The sequence below is a fragment of the Capricornis sumatraensis genome, chromosome 7 (genome assembly GCF_032405125.1).
Source record: "Capricornis sumatraensis isolate serow.1 chromosome 7, serow.2, whole genome shotgun sequence".
NCBI lineage: Eukaryota > Metazoa > Chordata > Mammalia > Artiodactyla > Bovidae > Capricornis > Capricornis sumatraensis.
The window spans coordinates 13,692,513-13,711,871 of record NC_091075.1 but is presented as its reverse complement, the minus strand read 5'-3'; the positions used below and the strand labels follow the sequence as shown (position 1 = coordinate 13,711,871).

General features: G+C 38.7%; 1 protein-coding gene across 1 annotated transcript in view; it reads left to right on the top strand.

Moving 5' to 3' along the window:
* Positions 1-10,730, top strand: part of UGT8 (UDP glycosyltransferase 8) — a 67,358-nt gene extending 56,628 nt beyond the window's left edge. Inside the window, exons 2-5 of the mRNA XM_068975581.1 lie at positions 3,568-3,710; positions 5,759-5,835; positions 8,326-8,545; positions 10,279-10,730. Coding sequence (XP_068831682.1) covers positions 3,568-3,710; positions 5,759-5,835; positions 8,326-8,545; positions 10,279-10,642 — 804 coding nt within the window. The 3' untranslated portion in view covers positions 10,643-10,730. The remainder of the gene's footprint in view (positions 1-3,567; positions 3,711-5,758; positions 5,836-8,325; positions 8,546-10,278) is intronic.
* Positions 10,731-19,359: the final 8,629 nt, after the last annotated feature.

Genomic DNA, 19,359 nt, shown 5'->3' with positions numbered 1-19,359 from the left:
ACATGACTGCTGGAAAAACCTAGATGGACTAGATGGACCTTTGTTGGCAAGTTAATATCTCTGCTTTTTAATATGCTGTCTAGGTTGGTCATAGCTTTTCTTTCAAGGAGCAAGCATCTTTTAATTGCATGGTTACAGTCACCATCTGCAGTGATTTTGGAGCCCCCCAAAATAAAGTCTCTCACTGTTTCCATTGTTTCCCCATCTATTTGCCACAAGGTGATGAGACTGGATGCCATGATCTTAGTTTTCTGAATGTTGAGTTTTAAGCCAACTTTTTCACTCTCCTCTTCCACTTTCATCAAGAGGTTCTTTAGTTCCTCTTTGCTTTCTGCCATAAGGGTGGTGTCACCTGTGTATCCGAGGTTCTTGATATTTCTCCTGGCAATCTTGATTCCAAGTTGTGCTTCATCCAGTTTGGCATTTCACATGATGTACTCTGCATATAAGTTAAATAAGCAGGGTGACAATATGCAGCCTTGATGTACTCCTTTCCCAATTTGGAACCAGTCTGTTGTTCCATGTCCAGTTCTAACTGTTGCTTCCTGACCTGCATACAGGTTTCTCAGGAGATAGGTAAGGAGTTCTGGTAGTCCCACCTCTTTAAGAATTTTCCACAGCTTGTTGTGATTCACACAAACTGTTGTGATCCACCAATTTGTTGTTTGGTCTACGGTCAAAGGCTTTGGAGTAGTTGATAAGTAGATATTTTTCTGTAACTCTCTTGCTTTTTCTGTGATCTAACAGATATTGGCAATTTGATCTCTGGTTCCTCTGGCTTTTCTAAATCCAGTGTGAATATCTGGAAGTTCATAGTTCATGTACTGTTGAAGCCTGGCTTGGAGAATTTTGAACATTACTTTGCTAGTGTGTGAGATGAGTGAATTCCATGGACAGAGAAGCCTGGTGGGTACTGTACATGGGGTCACAAAGAGTTGGACATGACTGAATGACTAACACTTCACTTCACTTGAGCATTCTTTGGCATTGCCTTTCTTTGGGATTGGAATGAAAACTGACCTTTTCTAGTCCTGTGGCCACTGCTGAGTTTTCCAAATTTGCTGGACTATTGAGTGCAGCACTTTCATAGCATCATCTTTTAGGATTTTAAATAGCTCAACTGGAATTCCATCACTTCCAGTATCTTTGTTCGTAGTTATCACACTGTTGTGGTTATCTGGGTCATGAAGATCTTTTTTGTATAGTTCTTCTGTGTATTCTTGCCACCTCTTCTTAATATCTCCTGCTTTTGTTGGGTCTATCCATTTCTGTCCTTAATTGTATCTGCCCATCTTTGCATGAAATGTTCCCTGGGTGTGTCTAATTTTCTTGAAGAGATCTCTAGTCTTCCCCATTCTATTGTTCTCCTCTATTTTTTTTTGCATTATTTTTCCTATAAGGTTTAGTATTTTTGAATGTAAACATTTTGTAAATAGCATGGGCCCTGAAATCTTTGGCTTTAGAGAATTGGATAGTTGGTGATATATTATTTGAAGACAAACCATAGGGAGAAACCACCATATGTATTCAGATCATTCTACTGTGCTATGCTTATAGTTGTTCTAAGTACACCTAGCTTAAGACTGTATATAAAATGAAAATTCTGAATCAGTTTGTTGTGTTTCTTACTTTGAATCTTCAAATTTCACTGTTAAATTTTTAGCACATGGGATATTCTTGATAAATGTGGTAGCGTATAAGTTAAAAGCATTAATCTACAGTTGATATATTCTGTTTCTTTTATATATTCATTAATAAGTAGAGTGTCCTGGAAAATGAGGTATTTTGATAAGATTTTCTTCCCTCCCAAATAATGATGGCCTATTTTACTCACTCAGTAGCTGGAAGGATGTACTTCCTTTCCATCTTCATTCTTGGTCATATAATGACACTATTCACTAATTCATGTGGGACATAAAATGTAGTCCTCTCTTCCCTGCTAAGAGAAAGTGTAATAGAGCCAGTTAACACAGATCTCATTAAGTGAGAGGCGGGAAAGACAGCAGAGAAAAGCAAGACATAAAGAGGCCAAACATTCCATATAAATACTTCATCTTCATCTTCAGCTACATGGTGATGCCGTTGTGATGGCACTTCATACTGCACTTCTTACCTCTCAGCGGCAGTGCAGTTATGCCAGAAAGTGGGGTGCCATGAAAAAGCACAGACGACACAGTCATCTCAATAACTTCTTCATCCTGAACCAGAGACCTCCCAGGTCTGCAAGCCCTAACTGAGACAGCTCACTCTGCCTATTATGACTACAATGTGGGACTGTTCCCTGTTTCCATGACTGTAATAGGGCATAGGTATTGCCAGTGGACAGTATATTTGTTTTCCTTACAGTAGAATTACGTGTTCTTCAAAGCACTGTGGCTTTATGAATTCTCATATGGGAAACTGAAGCTCAGTGACTTTGACAAAAGACTTAGTCAGAGGGATGAGTTACCCTGAAAACAAGCTGGTGCTTACGGAATAAAATGCTGCCAGGGTCGTGTTCCTTAAAACAAACTGCTTTCATCTTTAGCACAAGTCAGTGATGCTGGCAGAAGGGTGTTAATGTGTCTTCCTATGGAAGGAGTAATTCCTGCAGTTTGGCAGTTTCCTTAGTTAATATCAGATTTGCTATGGCCCTGTATCTATTAGCTGTAGATGGACATGTCTGAGAATTTAGTGTTTTTCCACACAACGAGGGAAAGCTTCTGCTCGGAGATTTCCAGAACGCTGGGATGCCTCTCTATACAGTACGTATGATTTCTGTTCTGTGTGAGTGGAAGTTGAAGAAATAATTAGAGAAACAGTAAAAGTTGTTAGGCCTATGGTTCTGTGCCCCTATCAGCTAATTCCTTCTCTTTCTCAGTCATATAATACAGTATGCTTTTCAGAAATGCTTAGACCAAGATAAAATCAGCCTCAGTTCAGATTAATTCAGTTCAGTTGCTCAGTTGTGTCTGACTCTTTGCAACCCCATGGACTGCAGCACGCCAGGTTTCCCTGTCTGTCACCAACTCCTGGAGCTTGCTCAGACTCATGTCCATCGAGTTGGTGATGCCATCTACCCAGCTCATCCTCTGTCATCCCCTTCTCCTCCTGCCTTCAATCTTACCCAGCATCAGCATCTTTTCCATTGAGTCAGCTCTTTGCATCAGGTGGCCAGAGTATTGGAGCTTCTCCCTGGGTGGGTGTTGCGGTAGTAGTTTTTATTTTTGTCATATGTCTAATCTTTTAGGTATATCCTCATACAGATTTCTCTCTAGCCATGTTGTAAACATAAGTTTCAGTTTTTTTTTTTTTTTTTACTTCTGTCTGAGGTCTTAGGCCATTAATTACTGATATTTTGTTGTTGTTTATTAATCTTACCGAATTAACTATCTGTTCTCCTTATTTTAGTTAGCATCAGCAGGTGAAATATTTGAAAGAAAAGCATTTAAAGGAAAAGATATCCTCTTCAGGTTCTAATTGTTTAAGAAAATTATCAGAGTGCTTTTTAAAAACAGAGCTGTGATGACACTGATGATAAGCTATATTACTCCGTCATAAAATTAACTGCCGTGTTTTGAATTGCAGGACCTCCAAAGGTGGGTCAGTGGTGCTCATGAGCATGGCTTTGTCCTGGTGTCTTTTGGAGCTGGCGTCAAGTATCTGTCAGAAGACATTGCTACCAAACTGGCCGGCGCTCTGGGGAGATTGCCCCAGAAAGTGATTTGGAGGTAAACGAATAATATAGATTGTTTCTTCACCACTGATTTTCCGTATCCTCCTGTTTAGTCCGCAGGTATAAATAACCACAACACACTGATACCTTGGCAGCATTAGCAGGATGCCCTGACTTTTCATTTTGTTTCTTAGTGTGTTGAAATCTAGGGATTAATTTATATAATACTCTATAATTTATATAATACTCTTTAATATATAAATAACACATCAATTTATATATTATTAATATATAATATTCAATATAAATTGATTTATATAATTATAATTTACATAAATTTATATATTTCTAATATAAATAAAACAATTTATATAATACTCTTTAATATGTATTAAATTTTAATATATGTAATTTATATAATACTGTCATTTTGTTTGCACCCCCATAGACTCCAGCCCTCAGGCTCCCCTGTCTATGGGACTGTCCAGACAAGAATAGTGGAGTGGGTTGCCATTCTTTTCTTCAGAGGATCTTCCTGACTCAGGGATCAAACCCAGGTCTCCTGCATTGCAGGGAGATTCTTTACTGTCTGAGCCACCAGAGAAGCCATTTCTGTATACTCCTTCAAATCAGTGTTGGAATGAGATTAAAAACTGATAGGTGAATGATTAAATAGGTAAAATATTTCATGGGACCTTTGGGGCTCCCACTTTGTTTATAAATGCTTTTGATTCCTTTCATCCAAGAGACCAGGCCTTTAAAAAGACAGTGACTTGCCAGTTAGTACTGGTCCAAACAGACCCCACTTCTTTTGGGAGGCATGGCCAACACGTGTCTGTCTCTGGAATTTTTTTTTTTTTTAATTACTTACCTATTTTTATTTTTGGTTTCTCTGGGTCTTCATTGCTGCTCTCTGGCACTCTCTAGTTGCAGCGAGCGGGGGCAACTCTTGGTTGTGGTGTTCGGGCTTCTCATTGTGGCAGTTGTGGTGAACGGGCTTAGTTGCTCCGCGGCATGTAGAGTCTTCCCTGACCAGGGATTGAACCCATGTCCCCGACACTGGCAAGCGGATTCTTAATCCACTGTACCACCGGGGCAGTCCGGTCTCTGGAATTTCTAACCCAGTGTCTGAACTTGGCCCTGAGCCCTTATATATTTAGTACCTGCCCCCACCATTGAGCGTTAGGGATACAGAAGTGAACAAGGTCAGCCCCACAGTGTCGAGCCTTTACAAGTATGCTGTAAGGAATGTGGTTTTCTCCCTTGTACAGACTGTGGCAGAATTAGTTCCCACTTCTTCTGGTGCAGCTCGGATGGGAAAGAATCTGCCTGCAACGTGGGAGACCCGGGTTCAATCCCTGGGTCAGGAAGATCCCCTGGAGAAGGGCATGGCAACCCACTCCACTATTCTTGCTTGGAGAATCCCATGGACAGAGGCTACAATCAATGGGGTTAGAAAGAGTTGATACGACTGAGGGGCTAACACTTTTCCTTTTCTCTCGGCTAAGCTATGAAGTGGATGTTGGGTTTCCTGTTTCAGGCTTAACCCAGAAAGTGCCCCTTCAGTTAATTATCTGGGCTGGTTTGTATCAGCCCATTTCAGGCTCTTGCCTTCCTCTCAGTTGATGAGCACTTTATGGTTTGTGTTTCAAAGACCAAGGCAGGAAACAGCCTGCATCCTTACCCCACAGTACCATCCCTGGGGCCCAGCTGGAGAAGAATACTTCCTGCTTTCTCCTAGTTCTCGAGCCTTTCCTCAGGTTCTGGGTGTCCAGATGGGAAGTGGGGGCTGCCAAGTGGTGGCCCTCCCTGCCTTCTTCTTTCACCTTCTAGATGCTGGTAGAAAGTTGACTTTCTAGCAGAGGTTCATATGGTTGCTATTTTCCCCAGCTCTGTGAGAATTGCTGAAGGAACATGGATCTCAAGATAATCCAGAATGTTTCGTATTTGTCCCTCAATCAATGAAAATGTGAAAAAGTAACTAAAATTTTTGTTGTTGAATATCAACAAAAGATCATGTAACGTTTATTTTAAACCTAAAAGTTTGACCAGACAGTTCATACCAAGAGTCAAGTTTGATTCATTGTCTGGTGTACATTTCAGATTTTCTGGAACCAAACCAAAGAATCTGGGAAACAACACCAGGCTCATAGAATGGTTACCACAAAATGACCTGCTTGGTAAGTCAGTGACCCATGGGTGTTTACTTGGCTTGATTTTAATTGTGTAAATGTGAACTTTACACTTGAGTGGCTTATATAGTATACGTGTGGTTTATAATATAATCATTATGTTATTTTGAGTGCTAAGTCCTAGATTTCAGACCAACAAGTCAGATCTTCCGTTATTGGCAAATCATTTTAAAGTGTAATCATTTAGGCCTATAAATTTCAGACCAGTCACAAATTTTGATTTTCTGAAAAATATACTTAACACTGCATAAACTAGTAGGAGTAAAGCTTTATCTCATTAGACTGATCAGCTAAAAGTAGTCAAATTAAAAACAGTGAAAATTTAGATTTGTATTATACTTTTACTATAGCTGTATCTAAGAAACCAGAGAAAGTTGAAGTTACTCATTTGTTTGAAAACCACAGTCAAGCAGAAAGCCAAAAAACAGTCAGTTTATTTCAATTTGATTTGAATTGTCTGACTAAATTTACCCCCAAATCACTGGGCAATTTTGAACACTTTATTTCTTTTGATTTATTTGTTTATTGGGGTTCTGATCCTCAACTCAAAATTAAAATGCCAATTATATGCATATCTCAAGATTTGAATATAAACAATTTAATTCTTTTTGATCAGCAGAGATAGTAAAATGTAAGTTGCTTTATTCATTAAATCTCTAGGAAACATAATGCCATGTTATCCTTTAAGATATTACTTCCTAAGGAAATTATAAAAATGTTATTGATTTTGGCAATATCAACTCATTTATTTGTTCAGTAGTACTAATCTTAACAGGTTATGTGAAAGTAGGTGAAAGTTATATTCTTAAAAATAGACTTTTAGAGAGTATCTTTTAGAAGCTAAATGAACCCTCTAAAACCCTGCAAATTGAATTTTGTAACTATAAAACAGTAAATATAAATAATTCCTTTTCATCTAGTTTATTATAAATATTATTCTATAATTATAAAAATGACGGGAAAAAACACAATTTACCTTTTTTGATATTTGCATTTTTTTCTGTTTATCTTTACTGTTACGATGTCGGATGCCGTAGAAAGTAGGCAGGAAGCAAGAAATTTAAATGCCTCCTCATCTTGGCCCTCAGCCATCTCACTGCAGCAGCAGACTGCTGTCTGGGATCGCTGGAATTGGTTTCATGCCATTTGTCTCTGAGGCTATACAGCAGGGTGTAGCTGCTCCCAGAGGGCCTCCCAATTCCGCAGCTCCTCCAGGTTCCTCAGAATCTCTGCTCTCCGCCTTTGCTGAGATTAGCGTCCTTTTCAACTCCAGCCATGACCTCTGTGGATCCTGTTGGTTTCTAACTTTGTTCAGAAGATTCCTCCAGGACAGAAGCAGGAACCAAATCAGTGTTCCTTCCTCTCTCAGTGCATTCCCCTTGGTCTCCACACACCAGTTCTCTTTACTTTTTCACAGCTGGCCTTGCTGGTGGTCAGGTTTCACTCGAAGAAAAAGATTTCTACTGCTGAAAACAAAGTTTGAAATGCACTGCGAGGGCAGAGTCCTTAGTTGGGCTGAGTTGAGAAGCCCCTTGTGGGTCAGGGCAAGAGACACTGAGTGAGCAGCCTGCTAGATGTTGGGGGTGGAGGGTCCTGGAGCCCCACTGAGACCTAGGTTCATTCGTGACATGTGTTTATTTTAAATGCTTGTGTTTTTGCAAGCTGTAATTTCTTTCTGGCCATCTAACACCTGTCTCAAGTGCCGTGTTTTTTTGTCTTACTTTTTTTTATGCAAGTCTCTCTGCTCACAAGGAGATGTAGAGTTTGAAATATCACTAACTTTGATAAATTATCTCTTTCATCTCTGTGACAACCAGATGTTACACGATGTCCTATCTCTTAGAACTAATTTTTGTATTTATCTGTCCCTAATTGTTTTTATTCGTAAAATATAGAAATGGACCCTAAGATTGAGAAGCACAGATGCTGCAGACATGACTTGAATGTTGTGAATACTGAGCACTGTGCAGTGTTCCTCCTTGGATAAGCACAGAAACATTTCTTGGACATCTGGAGTCCAGCCTCACATTTTAACTTTCTTTTTTTACAGAGTATGTTTGACTTTAATATAGATAAATGTTGAAGTAGCCAGAAGTGGATATCTGCATTTAGTTGAATGTGGTTATACTCTGCTATTTTTGGTTATTCCTTGCTTTCACTGACCTCTTATTAATTACTGGCTATTTGAATGCAGTTGGTATTTGTGTTTTGGGAGAAGATATTGTAATATACTTCTTAAAACTATAAATGTTAGCTACTTAAAATGGCTTTTAATTGATATATACACATCTGATAATTATGCTTATAATAAACATTGTAATTGGCGCAGTGTAGGAATCAGTGAAACTATGTCTTTAAAAATCTTATATCTGAAATGCATGTTTATTATAATGTCAACTCTTTAAAGATTTCTGAAAAACATCTTTCTAGAATAATAGACAATATTCTAAGTGGTTTTCTTTTTAAATCCTTCTTTAGGGCATTCCAATATTAAAGCCTTCCTGAGCCATGGTGGTTTGAATAGTATTTTTGAAACTATGTATCATGGTGTGCCTGTGGTGGGAATCCCACTCTTTGGAGACCATTATGATACTATGACCCGGGTACAGGCAAAAGGCATGGGGATACTGCTGGAATGGAAGACAGTGACTGAAGGAGAGCTGTATGAAGCACTAGTGAAAGTTATCAATAACCCCAGGTAAGGTTTCAACTGCTGTTAAAGCAGGCAAACTATATTTACCACAGCATATTGTCAATAGCTGATAATTGCCAGTAGGTCGTCAATAAACTAAATATAGAAATATCCTTTAGATTCCTGTGTGCAATGCTTTGTGTATGCTTCTGTCATTTGAAAAATAAAAATAGCAATCATTTGGCCAGCCATGTATGACCTCGAATAATATTCCACCACAGTTTGCCAAACTGAGGAAGAAACCACCATGGGAACCTTTGGGTGCCTAGAGTTTGTCAATTTTTGTGTCCTTTATGTCATTTTAATGCTCATAAAACTTTATATCACCATTTTTCTTATTTCCATTATAGAGATGAGGCACTTAAAACTCAGAGAGCTTAAGTAATATACCCCTAGTTATACAGCTTTGGAGTAGGGACTTGAACCAAGACTGTCTGATTTCAAAACAGGTGCTCTTGATACTGCTGGGTGCTGGGTTTCCCTAGCACTGGGCGTCAGTGAAATGCCAGGGTATATTTACTCAGGTGAATGACTTGGTCAGAATATTTTATCTTATTTTGTTCCTTAAATTCTTGATGTGTCTTGAGTTAACCCAGTTCACAACTGACCTTCAAACGGTTGAGAGTTGGCCTGCATAGTTTTAAAACAAAGCATAGGTTTTCCCATTTTTATGTGACATTTAATTCATCCTGCATTTCAAGTGGCATTAACGTCTGGAAATGTGTGAGCTTTGGAAATGGCAACCTACTCCAGTATTCTTTCCTGGAGAATCCCATGGACAGAGGAGCCTGGTGAGTTACAGTCCACGGGGTCGCAAAGAGTCGGACACGACTGAGTGACTTCACTTTCACTTTCCTCTTAATACCCAGGATATATAGCATAACACTGGATTGAGAAATATTGCCCTATTCTAAGAACACATAATAAAGAAAAACTCTTTCATATAAAATAATGTTTCTTCTAGGTAAAAGACTGGATTCAAGTGTCCTGGGGTTCTTTATGCTGCCATATGTGGGCTCGGAGGCAGCCTTTATGCACTGACCCCTTAGAGGATCTACAGTCTTGGTTGTAATTCTTGGCACTTGGAGCAGTATGTTTGATCATCCAAGGTGTTGGAGTAGGGGACCCCTTCGTCTGTGTTCTATAGCTTTCCTTTTAAAACCGTGCTCAGATGCTCCGTTGTGTTCAACTCTTTGTAACCCCGTGGACTTAGCCCACCCTGCTCCTCTGTCCATGGTATTCTTCAGGCAAGAACACTGGAGTGAAAAAAAAAAAAAAGAAGAATACTGGAGTGGCTTGCCATTTCCTTCTCCAGGGGATCTTCCCGACCCAGGGATGGAACCCATGGGTCTTGCGTCTACCTGCTTTAGCAGGCATATTCCTTACCATCTGGGAAGTCCTTTAAAAGTATCAGTTCAGTTCAGTCGCTCAGTCATGTCCAACTCTTTGTGACCTCATGGACTGCAGCACACCAGGCTTCCCTGCCCATCACCAACTGCCGGAGCTTGCTCAAACTCATGTTCATCACGTTGGTGATGCCATCCAGCCATCTCATCCTCTGCATCCCCTTCTCCTCTTGCCTTCACTTTTGCCCAACATCAGGGTCTTTTCCAATTAGTCCGTTCTTTGCATCAGGTGGCCAAAGTATTGGAGTACATCAAGGCTTTAAAAGTATAGTGTTTTTCAGAATATGATGTTCTTACGGAAAATGACATGTGTGTCTTGCCTCTACTCCATAGCTACCGTCAGAGGGCTCAGAAGCTTTCAGAAATCCACAAGGATCAACCTGGTCACCCCGTCAACCGGACTGTCTATTGGATCGATTACATCCTCCGTCACGATGGAGCTCATCACCTACGTGCCGCCGTCCATCAGATCTCTTTCTATCAGTATTTTTTACTGGATATTGTCTTCGTGCTTTTGCTTGGTGCTGCCTTGTTTTACTTCCTCTTGTCATGGGTGACAAAATTTATCTGCAGACGAATCAAAAGTCTGTGGTCAAGCAATAAGCATAGCACAGTGAATGGACATTACCATAATGGAATCCTCAATGGCAAGTATAAAAGAAATGGCCACATTAAACACGAAAAGAAGGTGAAATGAGCCAACAGCCCACCTGGTAGTAACAAATCTATTCAGTCATTGAATTTTTATTGCTACAAGTTAGTCTAACAACTACTAAATTAAAAACATCAGTAAACAATTCTAACACTCCCTTATCTGATCTTATTAATGAAATTCTGTGGAATTAAGATGGCTGTAAAAAGCACAAACCTAAAATGCAAAAATGTATTTTATTCGAATACTGATACAGGTAGTTTTGGCACTGAACCTTTTAGAAGCCTTAATTATTTAAATCAATTAAGTGACTGTGTCAGACTTCAGTTTTAAGTCTTGACATATGTGTGTCCCGGATGAGGAATGGTTTATTTTCTCTTAGAAAGGTTTGTCTGTGTGTGTATGTGTGTATGTCTGTGTGTGTGTATGTTTCCTACATGAGAGACTTTTAGCCAGGTGCTTGTTATATTTGTTGACGATACAACACATCTAAGAATGAAATAGAAAGACAGTTAGGATCCAGATGTTTCTCTTCTAGAATGTAATGTATGGGAACTCAGAAACAGTACCACGAAAGAACACTTTTTTTCCTCAAAAGTGAATGCAGAGGAAGGAAATGCAAAAGATAAATGGCACCTGTTTTTGTACTTTGGGGTTTTTAAATTTGTTTCCTTTCTTTCTTTCTTTTTTTTTCTTAACAATTGGATTCTTCTTGGGGTGGTGGGTGGGAAACGTACAATTAAGTAAATGTATAAATTGGTTGTCATAGTTTATTTTTATTTCCCCCCTACCAATAATTTGCCTCTGGGAGAATTTTATAGTTTTTTTTCTATTTCATTTTAATGAATAACATTATCTTAACTATATAATCCAGACAAAGCAACAAAGCTCTAATTTTTGTTCAAAATACTGAAGACTACTGCTTATATAGCATCTTTAAACAGGGCCATTGTTTGATGACTTTTCTATAATGTAATTTTTGAATGTTCAGATGTGATATTTCCAAAGTTTTAACTGAAAAACCACCTTCTTCATCCACTTTTGTCTGGGCCACACAATCTCTTATATAGGTGCCAACATTTAATTCTTTCCATTGGATCTTTTGCTTTTCTCCATATTGGTACCTGCTTTGTCTGAGAGGTTTGAGATCTGGTTACCAAATCAAACTTTCCATGACATACAGAAGTGACAGAGAAATTGTACCACTTGTTTGTGAAGATGAGTTCCCACTTCCTCGTCACTCCCTTCCCCTCACTTCAGTCTGCTGTGGCTCTTCGATCCGTTGTGGCTGACGTGGGGCAGTGACAGTATTCGTTTGAGAATGGGGTGCAAGCCACAGACATCATAAAATCAGGACCTCCCCGCTGAACCACACACTCACTGGCATCTAGGAGTTCATTCCACGTCATTCTGTTTACTTAGCATTTGCACTACACTTGTTGAGTGTATGCTTTATTTATTTGTAGTTCGAAATCTTCTGTCTGACGGCTGAAAGGAGAAAACTACAGCATTTACCTAATGGCTTTCACTAACAGGGGAAGAGTTGTGAAAATTCTAGAATGCTGTAAATCCTTGTCATACACTATGACATACAACTTCATCAACTCCCACCAGGAGCCACTCTCCTGTACTTAGAAATAATGTCACAAGTAGTTTTCTAGTATACAATGCAGGCAAATATATTGCTCTCTGAATACTTGAAGAAATGGTATTACATATATAAGCCTATTAGTTATACCTTTTCACAATCTTGTAATATTGCCGTTAAAGGGAAAGAAAAACGCAGGCAATGAGTGGTGGGATGGCAACAGGACTTAGAGTGTATGACTGAGTTGATTTTGCTTTTTTGGAATTGGATGAAGTTGACAGTAGGCATTCACTGGACGATTAAGCATAAGTTAATCTCCACTGTGATAAGAACTTAAACAATAAACATGATTTAAAAATAGAGAAATGTTGTTGGAATAAAATTTTTATTCAGATTTTATTTCACAATATTATGTATATCCATTATAAACATGTTTCTGAGATAGGTCTCCCATCTTTTATATGTGTATATGAGTGTGAAAACAGTGTGTTACATGTGAGAATGTTTTTTTTTAATTATTATTAAACGGAGGGATTTACCTTACAAATACATCAACATGGATCATAAAATTGTCCCATAATTAAGAATGTTAAGTGTAGGTATTTACTGATCATTGTTGTTGTTGTTTTTTTAGTAAGCTTATTGTTAGCCAGTTTTGGTAAATAGAGTGATTTTAAATTTTCCACACTTGGGCTAGATTCTCTAATAAAGTAAAGTTTTCATGAAGGTATTTATTCATTTATTTTTTAAAAAAACTTCTGCAAGTGTTTCTATAACTGGTCATCATCTTGTCAAATGCAAATGAGAATTAATACATCAATCATTTTTCCTCTAGAGCCATAAATTTCAGTATCCCTCCACATAGACATAGAAGCAGAGTTTGGATGTCCAGGATCGGAGGGAAGCAATGTTTGGGTTAAAGCAGTGGTATATGATTAAGATTGCAAAAAGCTGGAGATTCTTTCTTGAAGATGTAGATACTTTGTATTGCAATCTGGGGACATTCCCAGAGACCTGAGTACAAAGTTGGTATTTTCTGGTAAAGATTCCACTGATGTTTATCAACTTAGATTTGAGAGTATTGTCCTTTTTTAAGAGTCACCTCTGAACCTCTCCTGCCCAACCACATATTTACCACCACCCCTTTTCCATATTGTGCTATGCAACACCCTTCTCCAGCTGTACTGGAATCCACCACACTGGATCCTCTTGAGGACTCCAGTTAAAAAACAAACAGAAAAACCCTCTTCATGTGATCTGGTACCTGTCCCTGGCTCCCTGCCCTGCTAGGAACCAGCAGTGGTGAGGTGCTGCTGAGACTAGACGAACCTCTTGGTTTTTTCCACCCATATCCTGTTTCTGCCAAAACTACAAGAATATTTATGCCCAGATGACCTGCTTCAGGGCCCTACTCCCAGCTTTGCCTGTTATTAGATACACATGCCTGCGTGCTCAGTCGCTAAGCTGTGGACTGTAGCTCACCAGGCTCCTCTGTCCATGGGGTTTCTGAGGCAAGAATACTGGAGTAGGTTGACCTTCCCTCCTCCAGGGGATCTTTCTGAACCACAGATTAAACCTGCCTCTCTTGCGTCTTGTCTCCTCCATTGACAGGCAGATTTTTTTACCACCCAGCCACCTGGGAAGCCCAATAATTAAGTATATTAGACATTATAATTAAACATTGTGGAACATAAAACTTGCAGTGAAATTAACATGAAAACGTTCAGCTGCTTGTTGTAAAAATTTTGTGGACCATTGTTATTTATAAACGGTAAGTACTTCCTCTGAAATACACAACTGTAGTGAATTGCAAGAATATTTATACACCAGAACTTAGGAGCTGCCATGAAGGGGTAGGGGTAGAGATTGTTTGATATTCTGTGGTTGCTACCTTGTTCCAGACAATAAGCTGGATACCAAGGGAATTTACAGACAATAAGGACAGTCTCTCCTTCAAGGAGCTTGTGGTCTGTTGGGAGACATGGACATATAAGTAACTATAAATACTGGCACCTATAGTCAATATATGTGCAGGGTTCTGTGGGGACACTCAGAGGGCAAGAGTACATGTCAAAAAAGCTTTTGTGTGCACCAGAGAGTTCACTCACTACTGCTTGTCTTATAATACAGTGTGTCCATGGATTGCCTCATCGGGAACATCCTCATGAATTTATTTAGTTTTTGAATCATGTATTGGACTCAAGCTCTAATTGTCTGAGGGTCCTGACTTTGCAAGCTTACCCCAACGTCTACTGATTTTAACTTTTTAATTTCTTATTTGTATGATATCTTGAATACATATATCACACACACACACACACACACGTAGCCCATGTGGTCACAAAGAGTTGGATATGACTGAGCAACTAACAAATACACACACACACACATACTGAATAGACGAACTTCTTTCATATTATTGTGGCTTCAGTTTTTGAAAGTTATTGTTTAAGAAAACATGTCTTATTCATTCATCCACCAACTATTTATTAAGGCTCCTGTTCACCTGCTGATGTGCGTTTGGCCATCACAGTTACATCATATCCTCTCTCTTCATAGCTCAACTCTGCACCAGATTCCAAAGTGCCACTGAAATGGAATGGCTCCACTTTGACAAGGTTTAAACATGAGAAAACCAAATTGAAGTGACAAAACAATTTCAAGTCATCTGTTTTATTATTGAAAACGTTATTTTTCATTCCAGTCTCTAATTCAGCTGGTTTGTAAATATTAAATCACATTAGAGAATGCTTATTTGCAATTGATATTACCAATAACAATTTGAAACAAAGCTTTTAAATCTTACATGACAAAGTTTAGGAATTATATGAATTTTATTAAAGAGCTTCTTTCTTCTGAGAGAGCATAATTTTTAGCCAGCTATTTTTCCCAACAAAAGGTCTCACATATTTATTACTACCCCAAAGCACTAATGTGTGTGCGTGTGTGTTAGTTGCTCAGTTGTGTCCGACTCTTTGCAACCCCATGGACTGTAGCCCGCTAGGCTCCTCTGTCCATGGAATTCTCCAGGCAAGAACACTGGAGTGGGTTGCCGTTTTCCTCCTCCAGGGGATCTTCCCCACCCAGAGATCGAACCTGTGTCTCCTGGTCTCCTGCATCGCATGCGGATTCTTTACCGACTAAGCCACCAGGAGAGCCCCCAGTTATAGTGGAAATCTACTCTAAGAAGTCTAGCACCAACATTAAGTATCTCAGGTATTACAAAGCATTTTCATGTATTAAATCATGAAATCTGAAGTCCTCACAGAATTTTATGCGACTAAAAATATTTTACTGCTATGTTAGTTTCCGTTTACAATTAGTTATTCCTCTTTCAGTGACATATTTGTGCAGTAAGTGATCACTTCTTATTACAAAGGGAGAATTACCTTGAATTCAGTATAATATCTACACTTTTAAAAGATAATTTCTACCAAGCCATATTAGTCCTAATATTAAGATCAATTGTCCATCCAGGGCAGAAGCAAAACACAACAGAAAATAGTTACTTATTGAGATCCTAGATAAAAGCAATTTTGCTGTTGAAGGATATATTTCTCTCAGCACAGTGCTGCATTAGAATGTAAATTACTAATATGTTAGAAAGGAAGAAATTTATGTATTTATGCTAATTTTGCTTTAGTTACCCTCATGGGACTGTGACTGAGGATTCCTTTTCACAGAAAATGGTGACTTTGGATATAAACATATTAGGTAAATTGAATGTAACATCCAAATTTCACATTATTGATGATATGTGGTGTTATATTTCTGATTGATGTCTATACATTTTTTTCTCAAATCGAAAGAGCTGGTAGTTAGAGAGCAGGCATTAAGAAAAGCCCAAGGCTATGATATAAAAATCATCAATTCTGCTTCCAATTCTGATTCTGCACTCTGGACATAATAAGTTTACCACCTTATGAATAAGAAGGTGGTTCTAGATACTTAAATATGCCACTGTGAACAACTGGTTAAAGCTTGGTCAATAGGAAAAAAAGCAAATACAAATGCCTATATACGTGGAAAAATAGATAAGATTCTGTGCATGTGTGTAGTTAACATTTAAATTATACTAAACAATTCTTTAGATTATACAAAAATGAACTCAAACAAAAATTCTTCATCTGTTTTTTTAAATAAAAGCAGTATTTTAAACAAATTTTATTTTAAAAAACAAAAACTTCTTTGAAACTGAATGATAGCCAAAAGAAGTAGGGCATTTTAGCATCTAAGTCAGGTGTACCTCTGTAAAACATCGCTAAAATATTGCAAAAAATAGGATGACATAGTTATAAAATAAAGTCAAGCTACTGCTCTGAATATAGTCTTTCTGGAACTTCCATCTTCTTATTTATTCTAGAATAAAAGTATTTTGAGATTTAGAAGTTTAAACCAGATCCTAGTTATAACGCTTTCTTTTACAATGAATTCAACGGACACAGACAATTTTTCATTTGGGATCTCGAGGAGATGAGGACGAGAAAGAAGTTTACTCATGTACCTCTGAACCCATTTCATAGATCCAGGAGAATGGATAAGTTAGCTTTGCCACTAGTGAAAGCATAATTAACTTTTGAGTGGAGTGTGTTGGTTTCCAGTTACAGATTTCATACTACTTATTATACAGTCTGCCTTCTTCCCTTTTCTGCTTCCCATCTTCTTGCTTCCAGGCTTTCAGTTTCCTCTCTTGGGTTGTCTGCTGGTCAGTGTTTTTTATGTTGCCTTAGCAGTTTCCAGTTTATGGTGCATAGATTGTGCTTATGTATATAATAATGTGTTTTTCAACAGAGTATGGAAATCCAATTGGAAGTTCAAGCATTCCACATTACTAAAGGCCAATTTGAGAAAATGTTCAACTGTGTTAAAAAATATTTTGCCTGCACTAGCTGAATGTCCTTTAGGATGTAGTTTCCATCAAAAATGATGAATGTACAGATGGCGCCTCGTCTTTGGTTTGGGAGGAATGCTGCTCTGAGCAGGGGACAGCCCGGGGGCCCCTGTGAACTGGTTTGGGGCATAGATTAGTGATCTTTTAAACTGTCAAGCCATGTATTCCCTTTTTTACCTCCTTCTTGGTAATCAAAATTTTAATACAACTGGTTTGTACAAATAGAGACCTGATCTTTCCCCAGCAAGAGCCTGCCTCATTTCATTACTGGAACTTCTAAAAGGATCTTCTGCACCAGGAAGCATTTTATCTCTGATTCTCTAACTCTCACTTATTTAGCATCACTCGTGTCCCTGATATTAACAGAAGATGCTGGAATTGCAGCCAGCTGTCAGATTAGAGACAGAGAAAGGCCCAGGCCTGATAGGAGGCAGCCATTCAACAACTTAGCCTAGGATGGCAGCGTGTTCATTTTCCCTGGAGCAATAGAAAGGTGTGAGAGTGAAGCAAGGGTGACCTGGGAAGGAGGCAGCATTTTCAGATCCAAATCCACCTCAGAATGGCTCTCATGCTTTGGGTGAATGGTTCCTCCAATCATGCAATTTGTATTTTGGAATGCTAGCCTATCTTTTTTGTTTGTTTTTTCTTTCGCAAAAATGACGCTGGGAAGGGGCAAAATCAAGCAAAGATCTTTAAAGTCTTGAATATAAGACCCAGGGAAGTCAAGGGGATTTGGCCAACAATGCAGGACTTTGCAGTATCCAGGCATCTACAGGCGTGTGGGTCCTGTTACTTCATGGATATTTCCATGTGCAGCAGATGTGATCCTTGAGAGTGGGTGACTGCACTGGGAGTCAGCTACTGTGTGTCCATGCCAGATGGAGAGGTGCAAAGCATCTCTCTGCTGGTTATTATTTTCTCAAATGAGGGAGACTGCAATTTTATAATTTATTATTTTCCAGTTTTGAAAGCGGGCTTCTCAGGTGGCGCACACAGTGGTAAAGAATCCACCTGTCAATACAGGAGATGCAAGAGATGCGAGTTTGATCCCTGGGTCAGGCAGATCTCCTGGAGGAGGAAAGGGAAGCCCATTCCAATATTCTTGCCTGGAGGATCTCATGGACAGAGAAGCCTGGTGGACCACAATCCATGTGGCTGCAGAGATTTGAACACAATTGTGCAACTGAGCATACACACACACAATTTAAAAGTAAATAGATTAAGTTCGGCATTTGATTACATGGAATTTTGTTCCATGGCCAAGTATGTTGTATTAATCTCCCAGCTTCAGATATAAGCTCTAACATGTCTTCAAAAGAATTAATATCTCAAAAAGTCTCCTTTTTTCACATCAGAATTTCCTCCATTTAATTGATCAAATACTTCTTTTCCATAGCCGTCTGTATTTCCTTCTGCTGTTGCTTCTATCACTGGTTAAGAAACTACCCTTAGATATTTACTGCATTTTTAAATTCCTTACACCAGAGGGCCTGTGAAAACTAAATAGAGAAGAAGCAGATGAGGGGAGTTGTCTAGTTTTAAAAGGTGTTTTAGATTCTCTAGTATTTCATATGTAGTAACATATTGCCTTAATGTTTTATTCTATAAAGTGAATAGTAGCCTTCTAGTTTTGTTTCTACCTCATCACTTTATGCTACTCAGCTTTAAGTTCTAGTCTTAAAAGTGTCATTCTAAAATCCTTTAAGCGAGTACAGAGGAAGACATTACTATGCTTTTCCTTCACCTCCAGAAAATATAAACCCTCTACTCATGCAATTAGATTGACTGATTAGTTACATTATCACTGCGTTTGGCATGGGATGCCATGTTTATTTGTTAATTCCAAGGTTTCCTTTTAATCTTTGCTTTTGGAGCCAACTGTAAACTAAAAATCTTAAGTTGCAGGTTGCTTAGTTTGGGGCTGTAATACACAACACTGTTCAAGGCTACCTGTCCCTGGGCCTTCATCTATGGCCTAGCCCTTGACACCCCTTTACCAGTCAGTCCAAATTCTCTTACTGGTTCAACATAGGAGAACACCTTGTTATCAGCATTAAATAGCTCCAATTGCTCTTGTTCTGGTGTTTCTTCTAGTAGACTCTCTATTTCATTGTAAGTCAAAAATCCATTGGCTTCGTGGTCAGCACCATAGAAAACGATTTGAAGATCTACAGAGATGAAAGATTTCATACATTCCAGCTCAGATTTTTGGTGTTAAACCTCTGCCACCCATCAGAACAGTGCTTTGTCCTCTTTGGGCTGTTGTTTCTGTTCCTCAGATAT